This window comes from Colletotrichum higginsianum, chromosome 1 (assembly GCF_001672515.1).
Source record: "Colletotrichum higginsianum IMI 349063 chromosome 1, whole genome shotgun sequence".
Lineage (NCBI taxonomy): Eukaryota > Fungi > Ascomycota > Sordariomycetes > Glomerellales > Glomerellaceae > Colletotrichum > Colletotrichum higginsianum.
The window spans coordinates 3,917,465-3,931,484 of NC_030954.1; the positions used below are offsets into that span (position 1 = coordinate 3,917,465).

The 14,020-nt window shown below is 53.8% G+C and overlaps 5 protein-coding genes across 5 annotated transcripts; 3 read left to right on the forward strand and 2 right to left on the reverse strand.

The window, feature by feature from the left end:
- Positions 1-124: 124 nt before the first annotated feature.
- CH63R_01158 (Lecithin:cholesterol acyltransferase) lies at positions 125-2,104 on the reverse strand (the record flags this gene model as incomplete). The annotated part of the gene is made up of 1 exon (XM_018296133.1): positions 125-2,104. One exon carries the CDS (start codon positions 2,102-2,104, stop codon positions 125-127), a length of 1,980 nt encoding a protein of 659 aa, XP_018164495.1.
- A 1,960-nt stretch (positions 2,105-4,064) lies between these two features.
- Positions 4,065-4,686, forward strand: CH63R_01159 (Acetyltransferase; the record flags this gene model as incomplete). Its single annotated transcript, XM_018296134.1, has 2 exons — positions 4,065-4,244; positions 4,306-4,686. 2 exons carry the CDS (start codon positions 4,065-4,067, stop codon positions 4,684-4,686), a joined length of 561 nt encoding a protein of 186 aa, XP_018164496.1.
- Positions 4,687-5,258: 572 nt separating this feature from the next.
- On the reverse strand, positions 5,259-6,538 carry CH63R_01160 (DNA polymerase ii large subunit-like protein; the record flags this gene model as incomplete). Its single annotated transcript, XM_018296135.1, has 4 exons — positions 5,259-5,407; positions 5,460-5,777; positions 5,804-6,304; positions 6,358-6,538. 4 exons carry the CDS (start codon positions 6,536-6,538, stop codon positions 5,259-5,261), a joined length of 1,149 nt encoding a protein of 382 aa, XP_018164497.1.
- Positions 6,539-6,973: 435 nt separating this feature from the next.
- CH63R_01161 (WD-40 repeat-containing protein) lies at positions 6,974-8,222 on the forward strand (the record flags this gene model as incomplete). The annotated part of the gene is made up of 2 exons (XM_018296136.1): positions 6,974-7,206; positions 7,259-8,222. 2 exons carry the CDS (start codon positions 6,974-6,976, stop codon positions 8,220-8,222), a joined length of 1,197 nt encoding a protein of 398 aa, XP_018164498.1.
- Positions 8,223-9,288: 1,066 nt separating this feature from the next.
- CH63R_01162 (Nuclear import and export protein) lies at positions 9,289-13,768 on the forward strand (the record flags this gene model as incomplete). The annotated part of the gene is made up of 8 exons (XM_018296137.1): positions 9,289-10,176; positions 10,244-10,432; positions 10,484-10,949; positions 10,999-11,126; positions 11,177-11,836; positions 11,888-12,030; positions 12,110-12,711; positions 12,990-13,768. The coding sequence occupies 8 exons, from the start codon at positions 9,289-9,291 to the stop codon at positions 13,766-13,768; spliced, it is 3,855 nt and encodes a 1,284-aa protein (XP_018164499.1).
- Positions 13,769-14,020: the final 252 nt, after the last annotated feature.

Here is a 14,020-nt window from a genome sequence, read left to right on the forward strand (position 1 = left end):
CATGGCGTAACGTAGCCGTTCTCAGTGCTCCCAAAATATCCTGTGTCATGCGCCAGAAACGCCTCTAACCGAGCCCATCATGACATGAGGTAGTCCTAGCCAATCTATTATTCATGATCACTTTCTACGACTCCTTCTCCTCGATCGGCCGCTCATCGTCCTCGTATACCTTGACCTTGTCGGCATACTCCATAATGTTGCTGACGACGTAGTCCGATATCGTGTTGCCCTTGCCCGCCGCGATCCGCAGGATGAGTTCGTTGAGATGCTGCCGCCCGAGAATGTCCACGTGATCTGCCGTCTTGGGCCCCCCTCGAGGATTGAATCGTTCGGGCTCGTGCTCCATCTCGACCACAGTCACCTTGACACCGGCCGGGTTGTACCGCTTGTAGTTCCATCCACGGTTACACATATACCCAGTACTGAGCAGGTTCACCGTTCCATCGCCCTCGCCCATAACGACGCCGTGGTCCACCTCTCCCTGCGTGAGGGCTGTGTCGATGGTGATGTTCAGGTTTGTGAGAGCGGGCATTTCTGGCGACCGGTAGTAGTATCCTCGCTCCGTGGGCTTCCCCACGCCGTAAAAGCAGTAGATTTTGAGACTGGGCGCCAGCGGCAGTCGTGTCTCCAACGGGTTGATCCATTTCTGGGCGTCTTTTTCGTTGGCTTCAACATCGGCCTCGGTGTGCGCTACGCCGTGCGAGTACGCTCCTTTCACGTTTCTTGAGTACCACTCCTCGGTCGTGTTGAAGAGGTATTCCATGGCCGACTCAACTGTCAAATTCCGATCCGGTGTTGTCCAGTTCATGCCGCTGCGGAAGTTAAGAAGAGATCCATAAGAGAAGTCCTGCCCAGGCAGGTCGTCAGGCGCCCAAGTGGAATTGCCCCAGACGGCGTCCCCGCCGATGGGAAGCATTGACGAAATACCAGGCATCGCGCGAAACAGCTGCGCCCTTTCGTCCTTGCTCAAGAACTTCTCGAGGCCGTAGACGGCAAATGCGTTAAGCTGCGCCGTGTCACGCATTTCACCCGACAAGACAGCCGTCAGGTCCTTGACGGCGCCAAGCATACACCCGCTCACGTTGATCCACGCCTCGACGTGCTGCTCGACCCAGTCGTCACCTCCTTTGCCGCCACTCTCAGACGCTACCCAGTGGAAGAAGTAGAAAAGAACCTGCCCGCCCATGCTGTGAGACACGAGGACGGCCTTCTTTCCCGAAAATTCGTGCGCCGTCTCGATGTAGGACTTGAGCCTCGAAAAGTATTGATCGCGAGTCTCGAGGTTCGGGTAGGCCAGGCGCCAGTCGTACGCTGCCGTGAAAGAATTGGTCGGGTCGTAGCCTATAGACGCCAGATTCTCAAATATCTTGTTCCAAATCCAATATCCGGTGATAAAAAAGTCAGTTGCGTCAAAGCCCTGGGCGGCCCGGAGTTTGATATGGGGAGGATCAAGGCCAGTATCCTGGTCCAACATGATGTGCCTTTTCCAGTTCTCCTTGTCCAGAACCAACGCCCGCATCATACTCCAGCTGCCCCAAAGACGCTTTCGGAAATACTGGCGAGAGACATTGGCAGTGCCCCATGATTCGAGACCCGTTGAAATGACACCCGGTACCATTATCATTGGGTGGTGGGCGTGAAGGCCCTCGGCGCGGGCTTGTAGCCCTACGGAGAAGGCATCGTAGCTATCGACGAACTCGCGCTCGCCTTGCTTCACGAGCAGCCGGGTCAGTTCAGGCCAGCTTGGCGTCAAGTCCCCCTCCAAGCCTAGAAACGAAGTGTTACTGACCACAAGATCCCGCATATCCTTGACCAAGCCAGCAGGCAGAACATCGAAAAGACTATCCATGCTGAGCTCCCCGAGCTCGGGGAAGTCTATAAGATCGTTGCTTTTCGCGAAGAACCCGGCAGCTATGATTCCGAACAAGCTTCCGAGCAAGAAGATGGCGCCATTGCGGCGTTTTCGCGTTTTAGGTTTCACATGGCGAACGACGTGGGCGGTGGCTTCCGACTTTTCGGGGCTTTCGTCTCGAGGGGTGGGTGATTCGTTCTCGACCTGGGTATCGACGGGAAGCGCTCGGCGTCTGATGGTTGAGGAAGACATAGTCGCGATCGCAGTATTTGCGAAAACGCGGGTGATACTGGTGCCTTGAGGTTAGCTTGTGGGTTCAAGATAGCGACGGCCTAAGGATGCCATTATGACTGGCTCAAGACAGGTTCAAGTAGTCCGTACCTAGGTAGGAGTGCGGTGGAATGTAAGGGCTTGGGAGGTGCCCGGAGGGCTGAAGGAAGGGGGGAGCAGGGGGGAGGGGTGGCTCAATATTTATCAGTAGGACCCGGGCCCGGGAGGCGCAATGTCAAGCTACCTAAGCGGTCAAGCAAGGGATGTACGAAAGAGGCAGCGATAGCAACAGAGAGGGGCGCAAAGCTTAATTCGCCGTGCTTCAGACAAAATAGCGGAATGCCGACAGGAATGCCGACGCTAGCAAGATTGGAGCTGTACCAAGGGGAAGGGGGGGTCGGACGAGGACAATCGTTTAGAGAAACCGGCGGAGAGAATAGAGCAGAGAAGAGGAAAGGCACCCGGTTGCGGCGCTGGCCGAACTGACCGAAAGCAAAACCGAATCAAAAGATCCGTACAATGAATAAAAATAATGACAGGTCCATGAGCGAAGCCCTGGTAGTGCTTGTCGTGACGTCAATTTCCGGATGGCCCCAGCGTCTATCATCTTTTGTTTTCAACTCGCAGCTTCCAGCACTCCGACCACACCTGAGACGCAAAAAAGTGCGGCAGATGGACAGGTACCTTTCCGCCTTGGGCAGCCACAACCCCACTAGACGAGGGAGGGCATGCGGCCTCATCCAGACAGCATCGTGTGACTTTCATGTCTGACAAGGCTGGAGAACACCTCGGTCCCAAGAACTTACTAATTAGTCCGGAAGCAGTCAGCAATCCCCCAACCCCCCCGGACGGTAGTGTAAAGAGACACTTGTGTGGGTGGTACGTCCACACGGGCATGCAGATGCATCATGTTGCAGCGCGGTCTCTCGACATCCGCATTGACGACAGTCTTCTGAAGGTCAACTCGGTCGATGGCTTACCATACCTGGTATTGTGAGCAGGCCCCCACGAATTGGCCTGTTCTCAAGTTCGGATCTTACGAGTGCTTCGTCTCTAGACCAGCAGGCGGTATCCGGATTTGACATTCGACAACACTCCCAGCCAACACACCATGATGTCGGGCACTACTCCGCGTGTAGGGATACATGGACATGGGATACCTGCTTAGGTAGGTAGGCGAGAACCAATAAGACGGTGCATCGAGGAGCACGAGAAAAAGCGAACTGCGGCTCCCTGAAGAGGTAGGTCATGGGCAGGTAGTCGCAACCGTTTAGCATGTGATTGTGGATGACAGACAACTGAGCAACATTGATGGAAGAAGCAAATTGGTTGATGCATAGCACTTGAAGGCCAGGACAGTGGAAAACACCGGTGGGTAAGCCCCACTTGTACGATAGCCTGACGGCTGGACCTCCGAACAATGCGACTGGGTCAGGGGACACGGACGTGGAGCTGCACCTGATGCGCCGCCCGCTAACAGCAAACAGCAAACGACATCTCAGTTGCCAACTCCGAGAAACAGACAGGTACAGGACATCCGACTCACATTTTGCCCGCTACATACACTTGAACCCGCAAACGCACAACCCACGATTGTGGTTCGAAACCGTTGTAATCGTCCCATTTCGCCCTCCTCAGGTTCGCGGCAGAGCTGGGTTTCTCCCTAAGCAGCATTGCCTTCTCTTCCCTCTTTTTCTTCTTCCGCATCCTCTGCAGGTTTTCTCTCGCAGCCCCCTCCCCGCTCAGCTCTCTCATCAACCACTGCACTGCCTGTTTCTCGTTGCGCCGTTCAAATTGTCATGAGTTGAGTACAACGAGCGTCTGCCGGTCTAGGCTCGTCTTTAACTTTCAACACTGCCGCTTCCTTCTGTTTCTCCATCTACGCTGCAGTCATAGGGACCGACCGGTCGGCTATCCTTCTCCACAAAACCAAGCCGTCAGCATGGACGTTTCCAGCATCACATATGTCCCCGCGGATCTGCAGTACATTCAATATGAGCATGGTTTAGAAGCGGAATATCTCCCCGCCATCCGCTCTTTGATTGCAAAGGACTTGAGCGAACCTTACAGCATATATGTCTATCGATATTTCCTCTACCAATGGGGTCACTTGTGCTTCATGGTACGTGTCTTCCCACTTACCTAGGCACTTGGCCTGTGTCATGTTGCTGACCACAATTCAGGCATTGGACCCTTCAGACTCGTCACTCATTGGCGTCATTGTGTGCAAGCTGGAAGTACATTCATCTCACTCACCGCCAACGCGCCGCGGTTACATCGCCATGCTGGCCGTCGCCTCCCCATATCGTGGCAAGGGTATCGCCACGTCCCTCGTCAAGAGAGCCATCGACGCCATGGCCCAGCGGAATGCCGACGAAGTCGTTTTGGAAACCGAAGAGACCAACACCCAGGCCATGCGCCTGTACGAGCGCCTGGGCTTCCTGCGCTCCAAGAAACTGCACAGGTATTACCTCAACGGAAACAGCGCCTATAGGCTGGTCCTGCTACTCAAGACCATCGACCCGGACGCTGTCCTCGAGGACTCTGATGGCCCATCTCCATGACTATGGAATGGCTCCAGCAACTTACTATCTGAGTCTAAACAACTACTAGAGAGCGTTTGCGGCGTCATCTAGCATCAACGCTGGCTATTCCGTCGTAATAACAGCCAAAGGTCAAGTCAATCGTCCTAGAGCGGCGCTGTTGATCGGGGAGGGCACGTACCCTGTTCATTACACAACAACAGTACGGTACACCGAATGGCATAAACGATGGGCACGCGTTTCGATACCAGAGCAGATCTTTAGTTCCAGTATGGTGGGCTGGGCTAGCGGTGTTTCAAGGGTAGATGGTATGCTTTGTTATCGGTGTTCTGCCAACCACAAACACACATCTTATTAGCGCACGCTTTTGGCGATACGTACATCAGAAGAGCCGGGATGAGCATGACTATGGAACTTGAACTCGTCATAGTGTGGTTTTTCTTCGTTTTGATCATCCGCCCTCCCATCTCAGCAACATTTGCACGCACACACACAAACGGCTCAACCCTCGTCGTATCTGCTTCTGTGAGTTGAGTGGCTTTAATAGTGTAATGCACTCCTCGCCGATCATGTTGCTGAAATAACCAAACTCGTCAATAGCGTAGGTGGCTACTGCTAGACAGCCTCATTCTTTGGCTTGTGGACGACGAGATTGGTAAAAGATCCATAGAGCTGTAGATGGAGGCTTTGACGCCCCAATGGTTTCCGTAAGCTATACCAAGATATGTGAAGGCATCTGAGCCTTTGTTAGTCTTATCGGACAGGCTAAGACACTTGAGCAAATGCGAACGCACCTGGCTTGTAATATATGGGACGTCCCATGGTCTCGACTAACCTCAGCTCCCGAAGCTTTTGCAGAATACGAGTCACATCTGCCTTGTCACCGAAGTCGGCCGTATAGACACACACGATGCGGTCTTTTCGCCCAGTAGGGTCAGTATGTGGGTTCCAGGGAGCGACCTTGGCTGCGATTCCCAGTTCGTTGTTGGCTGTGGCCTTCGAGATGACACGCCAGACTTCATCAACATCCTTGGGTTGACAGAAGAGCATCCACTGCCGACAAGCGTCAATCACCGCCATATACATCGTATCGCCGAGATCAGAAGACTTGCCTTGCCGGCTTTGATCCTACACGCACTTGCAAGACTCAAGATGTCCCGAGAAGCCTCCTTCTGCTCTTGATCTATCTCTCGCATCTTGACTGCCGTAGACTTTTTGGTGCTGTTGATGCCTTGCTTGAAGTTGAGCAGGATGTTTAGCCTCTCCGTGCCTCCCTCGATCAAAGTATCGAGCCGGGAACCTTCCTCCTCGGGTGCCTCGTCCTCGTTTCCCCTGCTGCGCTGGTTCTGGGCAAGGAACTTGTCTTTGCGGCGTATGTACGGGTTGCAGATGAAGATCCAAGGAAATTTGTCGCTGTGCTCGGTTGTCCCCGGAGGGAGGCGAGCGAGGAAGTCGTTGACGGTCTCTGTCAATTGCCACGCGTAGGGAATGCCGGCGTATGGGTTATGTAGTTTTGTGCTGTCAAGGGGTTCCGTTTTGACTCTCCGGCTGATCTGGATAGCATCTGTCTCCTCCCACCACTGGGAAACATCGAAGGACGTGACTCGAGACTCAAGCCCAACTACTGTGTCCTCGTCTCCTAGCACAACGGTCAGTCTTTGCGCGCCACGTCATCCAAGCCTTTGCACAAACCATAAAAGTCAGATTCATCGGAGTCCATCTTGATTGTCTGGACTGTCGGCAGAAACGCGACTCGATTGATGGTTGAGCTGCGCGGTGGACGCGTCGCGTCTTGTTGCGGTAGATGTGATGTAGTAGCCGTTTCAAGTTCCCTCAGAAAGAAGGTAGACCTGGTGCGGTTGACCTGCCCCATCCAAATTATGTCATTGTGCGAAGTGAAGTGATAAGTCGATAAGACTTCGCGTCTATCGGCGATGAGGGATGTTAACGGGATAGTCGTTATTTTGGAAACAATGGGAAGGTCCCGATCCGATCAGCGGCCGCCAAATGCCGGGGCGGGAGGGGGTCCTTCCGAGTTCCCCGGGGAGCGCGGCCGTTCCCCTCCCGGAAATTATCTGGCGCCACTCCCACCTAGGTACCTATCTACTTCAACTTTTTCCCCTCTACTTGGTGCCGGGGGTTTCAAATTTGCAAGACAACACCAATACGACGAGAATTGCACCTCAATACCGCGTGTCTCTCAAGACAACGGTGACATATTCAACCCACATTGACGGCTCAGAATTGGCCTCTTTCTCTCCGGCAACTCAGAACAGAGGGGGAGTATTATGTACGACCTGTCGTAGCAATGACTGAACCAACCAACGCTATTGCATCCAAGCAGTCCCTCATTTTGGACCTGCCTCCCAGCTGCATAGAGTTTTGCTTATCGCACCCAAAGTATTTCGTGGTTGGAACTTATGACTTGGTCAAGGATGAAGAACCACCGAATGAGTCGGAGGATGCGACTTCTTCTATCGCCAATAAGCCCCAAGACCGCAACGGTAGTCTCATTGTTTACCAGCTAGAAAACGGGGTAGTGTGAGTATGAGGGGGCCCTAGCCATTTCCGCTGAAGATTGACTTAGCACCAGGCACCATGTTCAAACCGTCCCTCACCCGTCGGCGATTCTTGATCTGCACTTCTGCCCTTTGCCGAGCTGGCGCGACATCATGGCAGTGGTCTCCAGCACGGGAACACTGTCCATATTCCAGTTGAACCCAGGCGTAGATGTGTCGTCACCGCTCAAGCACTTGGCCACGAGCAGGATACGTGACGTCCCCGAGGGCGTCTTGTTTCTTTCAGGAGTTTGGGACACCAACGATGCATATTCCATCGCGATCACAACCTCTGCAGGCGAGGTGCGCGTCGCAAAGCTCGATGAGTCTTGGCGGATCATCGATGACGATTCGGACGCTGTGATTAAGCATTCGCTAGAAGCTTGGACGGCGGCCTTCTCTCCTACCGAGGACCCCTTTGTCATATACTCGGGAGGTGACGATTCTGCGCTTCGGTACGCATCGTGTACGCGCAGCAGCGAGGACGGTAGCGAAGCCATGTCAGGAGTCAAGACCTTGTACCCACCCCTCAACATTACCGGGCACGGTGCCGGTGTGACGGCCATCCTGCCGGTCCCTGTCAAACTTGTGGACGGCTCTAGGTTACTAGTGACAGGCAGTTACGACGACACCATACGACTGTTTTCTGTCCAGCCCCCACACAACACATACGGCCTCCGCCAGTTCAAGGGTTTGGGCGAGAAAAATCTGGAAGGGGGCGTCTGGAGGCTCAAGTTGGTCGAATATCGGGAGAGGGACGGTCGCTGCCGCCTGAGGATTTTGGCATCATGTATGCACGCTGGTGCTAGAGTTGTCGAACTGGAGGGGCCACTGGAGAGTGAGGGATGGAACATCAGTGTCCTAGCCCGATTCGAGGAACATCAGAGCATGAACTATGGCAGCGACTTCGTTCCTGGTTCAGGGCAGGGCCGCCTCGAATGTGTGTCGACGAGTTTTTATGACAAGCTCTTGTGTTTGTGGGAGGCAGATCTGGATTAGAGGAGCATTTCACGAAGCAAACACCATCTGGTCTTAGCGCGGATTGTTGAGTCGATTTTGTCGACTATCTCCAAGGCGATACTGATATTTCTCCGAGGCTGCCCTTATAGACCAATACCTGCTCTCCCTATTTTCAGATGGTGGGACAACCAGCAAACTAAGGCGAGGTGCCAAGTGGATAAAGATACCTTTTCTGGCCTGCCTCTGTGATATTGGATCAGTCTACGCTACCATTACTTCGTTATCCGCCATGGCGGTCACCATCATGATGTGGCCATGAACCGGGTGCAGCAGTGTCTGTGTACCTAGGTACGGAAAACCGACGCAAGTGGTCGGTGTTCGAGACCCCAAGGCACCCAGGTAGTCCAGCCCCAGGTACACGGTTTGACGTGGTCCGTCGCAGCCCCGGCGAACAAATAGCGGACAGCGCGACGTATCTCCACTACAGAGATAGGCAGGGTATCTAGGTAAGTGGGCTGGAGCATTGGGTACCTTAGGCAAGGTACCAGGCCTTCACGCCGCATTGATTCAATTACTTATTTTGCTTTCGGGCTCTGCTTTGGATGCTAATGCTTGCCACACCCTTCGCCTCTGCCACCTCGTCGCACATCTGCACAGCTGTTTAAACTTGCTTCCTCGAGACCATTCATTCCCTCTTCTGATTTCCCGTAATCTCGACGCACATCGCCAGCTCCAGTCTCCTCCCGCGTGCGCGCATGTGTGTGTGTTCATTGGGCTGTTAGGATCGAAACAAGCACAAACAGGCCAGTTTCGTTTGCTCGTCGAAAAGCTAAAGCTTCGGAAGTGTACTTTCAGGTACTCGCACACCTTGTACTAAGCCTCAGCCGATTGTGCGGTTCGCCCCCCCCCCCAGTCAACTGCGGCCTTTCGTTGACTCTCCTTGGGCAGCATTTGTCACTGAGCCTGTGTCCCCGACATCATCTCCCGCCATCGAGTTCCCGCCGAGACTACGCCCGACGTATGACCCAACATTGAGTCAACTGCTGGACAAGCAGCTTAACCGAGGCCGGGTTTTCCTGCTGTACCGCGACTCATCTCACTCACCATGGACGGTCAGACGGTCAACGGCGCAGCTGCCATGGACCAGAACGTTACTTCCGCGAATGGCGGAAACGCCGACACCATCTCGCAAATTCACCAGGCACTCGAGGTCATACACAGCCCCTATTCCTCGAACGAATCCCGCCGAGACGCCCAGCTCTTCCTCGAGAACCTCAAGACCATAGACGAGGCCCCTTTCCATGGCTTCACTCTCGCCTCCAACAAGTCGCAGTCTCCCGTCGTGCGCCACTATGCCCTGTCTCTTCTCGAGCACGCAATCAAGCAGAAATGGATCCAGTACAACAAAGAGCAGTCAATCATGCTGCGCGAGTGGGTGCTGGAGCTCTGTCGCAGCCTGTCAAGAGACGATCCGTTATACATCAGGAACAAGACGGCCCAATTGTGGGTGGAAGTCGCCAAGAGATGCTGGGGCACCGAGTGGATGGACATGGACAGCCTTTTAGTCCGTCTCTGGCAGATACCTGAGTCTCCCGTGCACAAGGAGCTTGTTCTCTTTGTGCTCGAGACGCTATCCGATGAGGTTTTCAACGGCGACGACGCCGTCGTCGCCATGCGCGAAGGCGTGCTTAGCAGAAGCTGCGTCGAAGTCTTCACCCCAGCCCCCGTCTTGAGCGAAGCCTTCCCCAACAGAGCCGCGGGCCCCGAGGTGCGCTCTGGGGCGGAAGGATGGCTTAGCAGGGTATCCGAGTTTCTCAGTCAATGCCTCAACGGTGACGCCCAGAACAACGACCAGATTCGCTCCTGCGCCGTGAAATCCTTGTCCGTCTTCTATTCCCTCATGCCCTGGGCCATTCCCAAGTCTGTCGCTGTCGCAAACTGCGTTCCTGTCATGTGCAGAGCTCTGGCAACTCCTGAAGTCTCCGTTCAAAAGGTAATCATCTGGACTACCTTTTCCTCGTCCCTTCCGGGCAGAATGGGCAATAGCTTACCTGCAACAGGCCTCTCTAGAAGCTCTCCATGCGCTGTACTCTCGCTCGAACTTCTCCGAGCAAGAGTTCAAGGACCTTGTCGCGCCCATGTACGACGCCAGCTCGGTAGATCTACTCAAGAGGCTCTTTGAATGGTCTGCCGTGGATGTCGAGGATATCGACGAAGACAAGTATCAATTCGGCAAGAAGTTCTCAGAGGTATATACGCCGGCGTGTGACAAGAATGAGCCTTGCTGATTTTGTGCGTAGATGCTATCTCTGCTTGGTAATTACCTTGATCGTAGATTTTCTGCCGTACCCACAAACGCAGACGTCAGCGGTTTCCTCAACCTGTTATTGCTCACCGTACAGAGCCAAAGCCTCATTGTTGCAATTCCTGTCTTGGCAACTTGGACTCGCCTCCTCAACAATAGGCTGATTGGACAGAGCCCGGCCAACAACCACCTCGTTGGTCCTCTTCTCGAGGTGTGCGGCTCTCGCTTGATCAGATACGAAAATTTGCCCGAGGACACGCAAGACCCCACGTTCTTGTTCCTCATGGAGGATACTGACACTGTCCCCGAGAGACATGCGTTTCTGGGCAATTACAGAAGGTACAGCACTCAGGTCATCGAGACCATTGTCCAGCTGAAGCTGTCTGATGCAGTCTACCACGTTCTTGGCCAAGCAGAGCAGGCTTTGCAACATTTGTACGATGACAGCCCACCAATGGACGGTAAGTCCTCCTTGATTCCTGCTCCCAAAACCATAGGCTGATCATGCAGTCACAAAATACGTGAAACACTCGATGCCGGTCCTGCGTGTCGATGCTCAATTCACAGTCATCGAGGCGGCACTTAAGGGTTATATGAAGTGGAGGGCAAACACCACGCAGCAGAGCTTGCCAGATCATGTGGGTGATGGCTGCCTTTGTCGTTCAGTGGTTATACTAATGGTCCCTAGGAGCAACAGCGTGTCGCCTTAGAGAGAGATCTGGAATCATGGTGCACCAAACTCCTTGAAATGAAGTTTGAGGATCCCCTGATACGAAAGAGAGTTTTGCAACTCTTGGTTGCCTTCTCGACCACAGCCCTCGACAAGAACCCAGGATTCATGCTGAAGGTTCTTGAACACATTCTCATGACCTGGCCCGCACCTCAGCCGGAGCATCGTGCCTTCAACGAGGCCATCAAAGACTTCCAGTCCGAAAGCATGGTGGAACTGCAGAGGCTTGCTTCAAAGGTGCCTGATCACTTGCTTGCAGTATACGACCAAATAGAGGCACGAGTCAACGATATGATCTCATCAGGCACGTTGGACGAGAAGCGCCAGATTGCCTATCAGAGCTTTCTCTTCATCATCGTTCACCGGGCTTCCAACATTGATCCGGCCAATCAGGTCCAGCGTTTGCAAGAGTTCATTAAACCCGTGACGTCTTCGTGGCAGAACCAGGAACTCAAGAATGCGTTGTCGTCTTACTCGGGCTTTTGCGAGCTGATGGCTTTGGACAAGGCCAAGAGGTATCTGACAAGCCACCGTGTCCACGAAGTCAAAGATTGGGGTTCTTGCGAACTGGACGCAGAAGGGCTGGCTTTGCAGAGCGAGTTGGAAGAGAGGCAAAAGGTGGGCGTCTGTTCAGCTGTACTCAGACTAAAAATGCTTACTGGACTGCAGATGTTGCCGCTTCGGCCGACAAAGTCTTTCCTCTCATTCTCGGTCGAGAAGCTGGAGAAGTCGTCTACTCCTTTCCAGATCTCTTATCAGTTGTGGAACGATAGCTTCCCCATGATTCTGCCAGATCTTTTGCAATTTCTCAGGTAAATAAATAAACTTAACCCCCCCACCGGCAAACCAAACCTGCGCCTGCTAGTTTGCGTGGACTGACTGGTTGTACAGCCACGCACACGCCTCACACAACCCGGACAACTGGGCGGAGCTGCCGGCCGATACGCGATCTGTTGTCGGCAATGTGCTTAGTGACCGTTTCTGGCAGGCGGGTATCTCAGAGGGCAGCAAGGACGAGTTCTATGCTCGTGTCATGGACAAAAAGAACACACTTGAAGGGCTTGCCTCGACTATCCGCGGGACCGTCAGGTTTGTCCGGGAGACCTGCTACGCCATCATCTACTGCATGAGCCGCTTGGAGATGCAGTTTTACGGCTTCAGCGAGCTGCCCGGTCCGCTTGCGCAAGCTCTCTTTCAGAACTCTTTCCACCTCTCGGCGCACCAGCAAATCAACTTACTCAACCTTGTTAGGTACCTAGTGGACGACTGTCCATTGGAGCAACGAGAGCACTTCCTCCCCCCGCTTCTGGCAGCGTGTTTCCAGCAGATGGATGCGAAGATCAATGCAGAATGGGAGAATCTAGAGCGACAGCAGGCTATCCAGGCTGCTGCCGACGCTCTCACCGAAGAGATGAAATCTGAAAGTATTCTGCGCCAAGTTACCTACACTGCGGTGATCATGGTGGCGGATTTCCTGGACCCCACGAAGAAGAGTAAGTATTTTCTTATGCGCTCTGGGCTTGTTCTGGACTATGCGCCTGGTTTTCTTTTTCTCATGTCGATTTGTCAAAATCTCACTTTCCCCTCCCCAAGGCACAAAGCCCCTGAGTCATCTGGTCTGCCGTGCATCGGCTACCCCGCTCCTCATTGTTACGATTACCTTGGCGTTCTCGGCTTGGCAGGAGTAGGTATGGGCGGCTGCGGTGCAAACGGCTCGCAGTCTTGACCGAGATGGTGACGAACAAAGCCACCGAGCTAACCTGGAACTTAGATCCTCCTCCGTTGAATTCGCAGAATGGCCATGAGCAACCACGGAAATATCCGTCGCTTAGGAAATTTTGCTTGATGCAGTCGACCATTGTAGAGCCTCTGCTGCTCTTTTGCACCCACGCCATCCGCATGCGAGATACTCGGTGCTGCAGCATAATATTGCGGGTGTTCCGCTCTATCGTCCCAGACTTTCACCTGACGGAACCGCGTTCGCCAAAATCCATTCCTCAGGATGATACTGAAGCGGGGCCACCCAACAGGGACCCTTATCTTGATACAACGCCAGTGTCTCCAGAAGCAGCCACCGCCATCCGGGAATACATCGCATCAGATGTACTCCGGGCCTGCATCACTTCCTTCCACGAACCTTACTTCGTAGACTTACAGAAAGATTTGGCGTCTTTGATTGCTGCCATCGTGGTATACTACAGTCCTGTCACCAGCACGCCTCGAGAAGTGCTTATGTCGCTGCCCAACATCAGACAAGCAGACCTTGACAGGCTAAATGAGTTTTCTTCCAAGCCGGCCTCTCACACACGCCAACAGCGTGCGCTCGTGCTTGATCTCCTCAAGGACCTCAAGGGCGTGAGTATTGCTGAGATGGGGAAGCTCCCCAAGAACGGCGGCTTCGGCCCAAGCAAGAGGTCGAACCGCAGCAAGATGGCACAAGAGTTCATGACGCCTGCAAATGAGACAAGAACGCGGGGCGGCGGGGTTGCTGACACAGGACGGGCTACCCCAGATGCCCTTGAGGGAGTTGCCAATTTGTTTGAGGGTTGAGGTTGTACAAGACTATCACAAGAACTGGCTCTCTCTTGAGGAGAGGTTGCCTACGCAGGCAGGCCCTTCCCGGAGGCCAAGTGCTCACTTTGGATCCGCACCTGATCCGAAGGTGAGGCGGATTCTGCGATTGGAAATCTTTGAGGAATTGCGGATCGCCATACATGACATAATAACATTCACGCTATGCCCGGCCGTCGGAAGGGACTCCCCGGCGGATATCTGAGTCTGTTCTGGTGAAGAGTTCGAGCG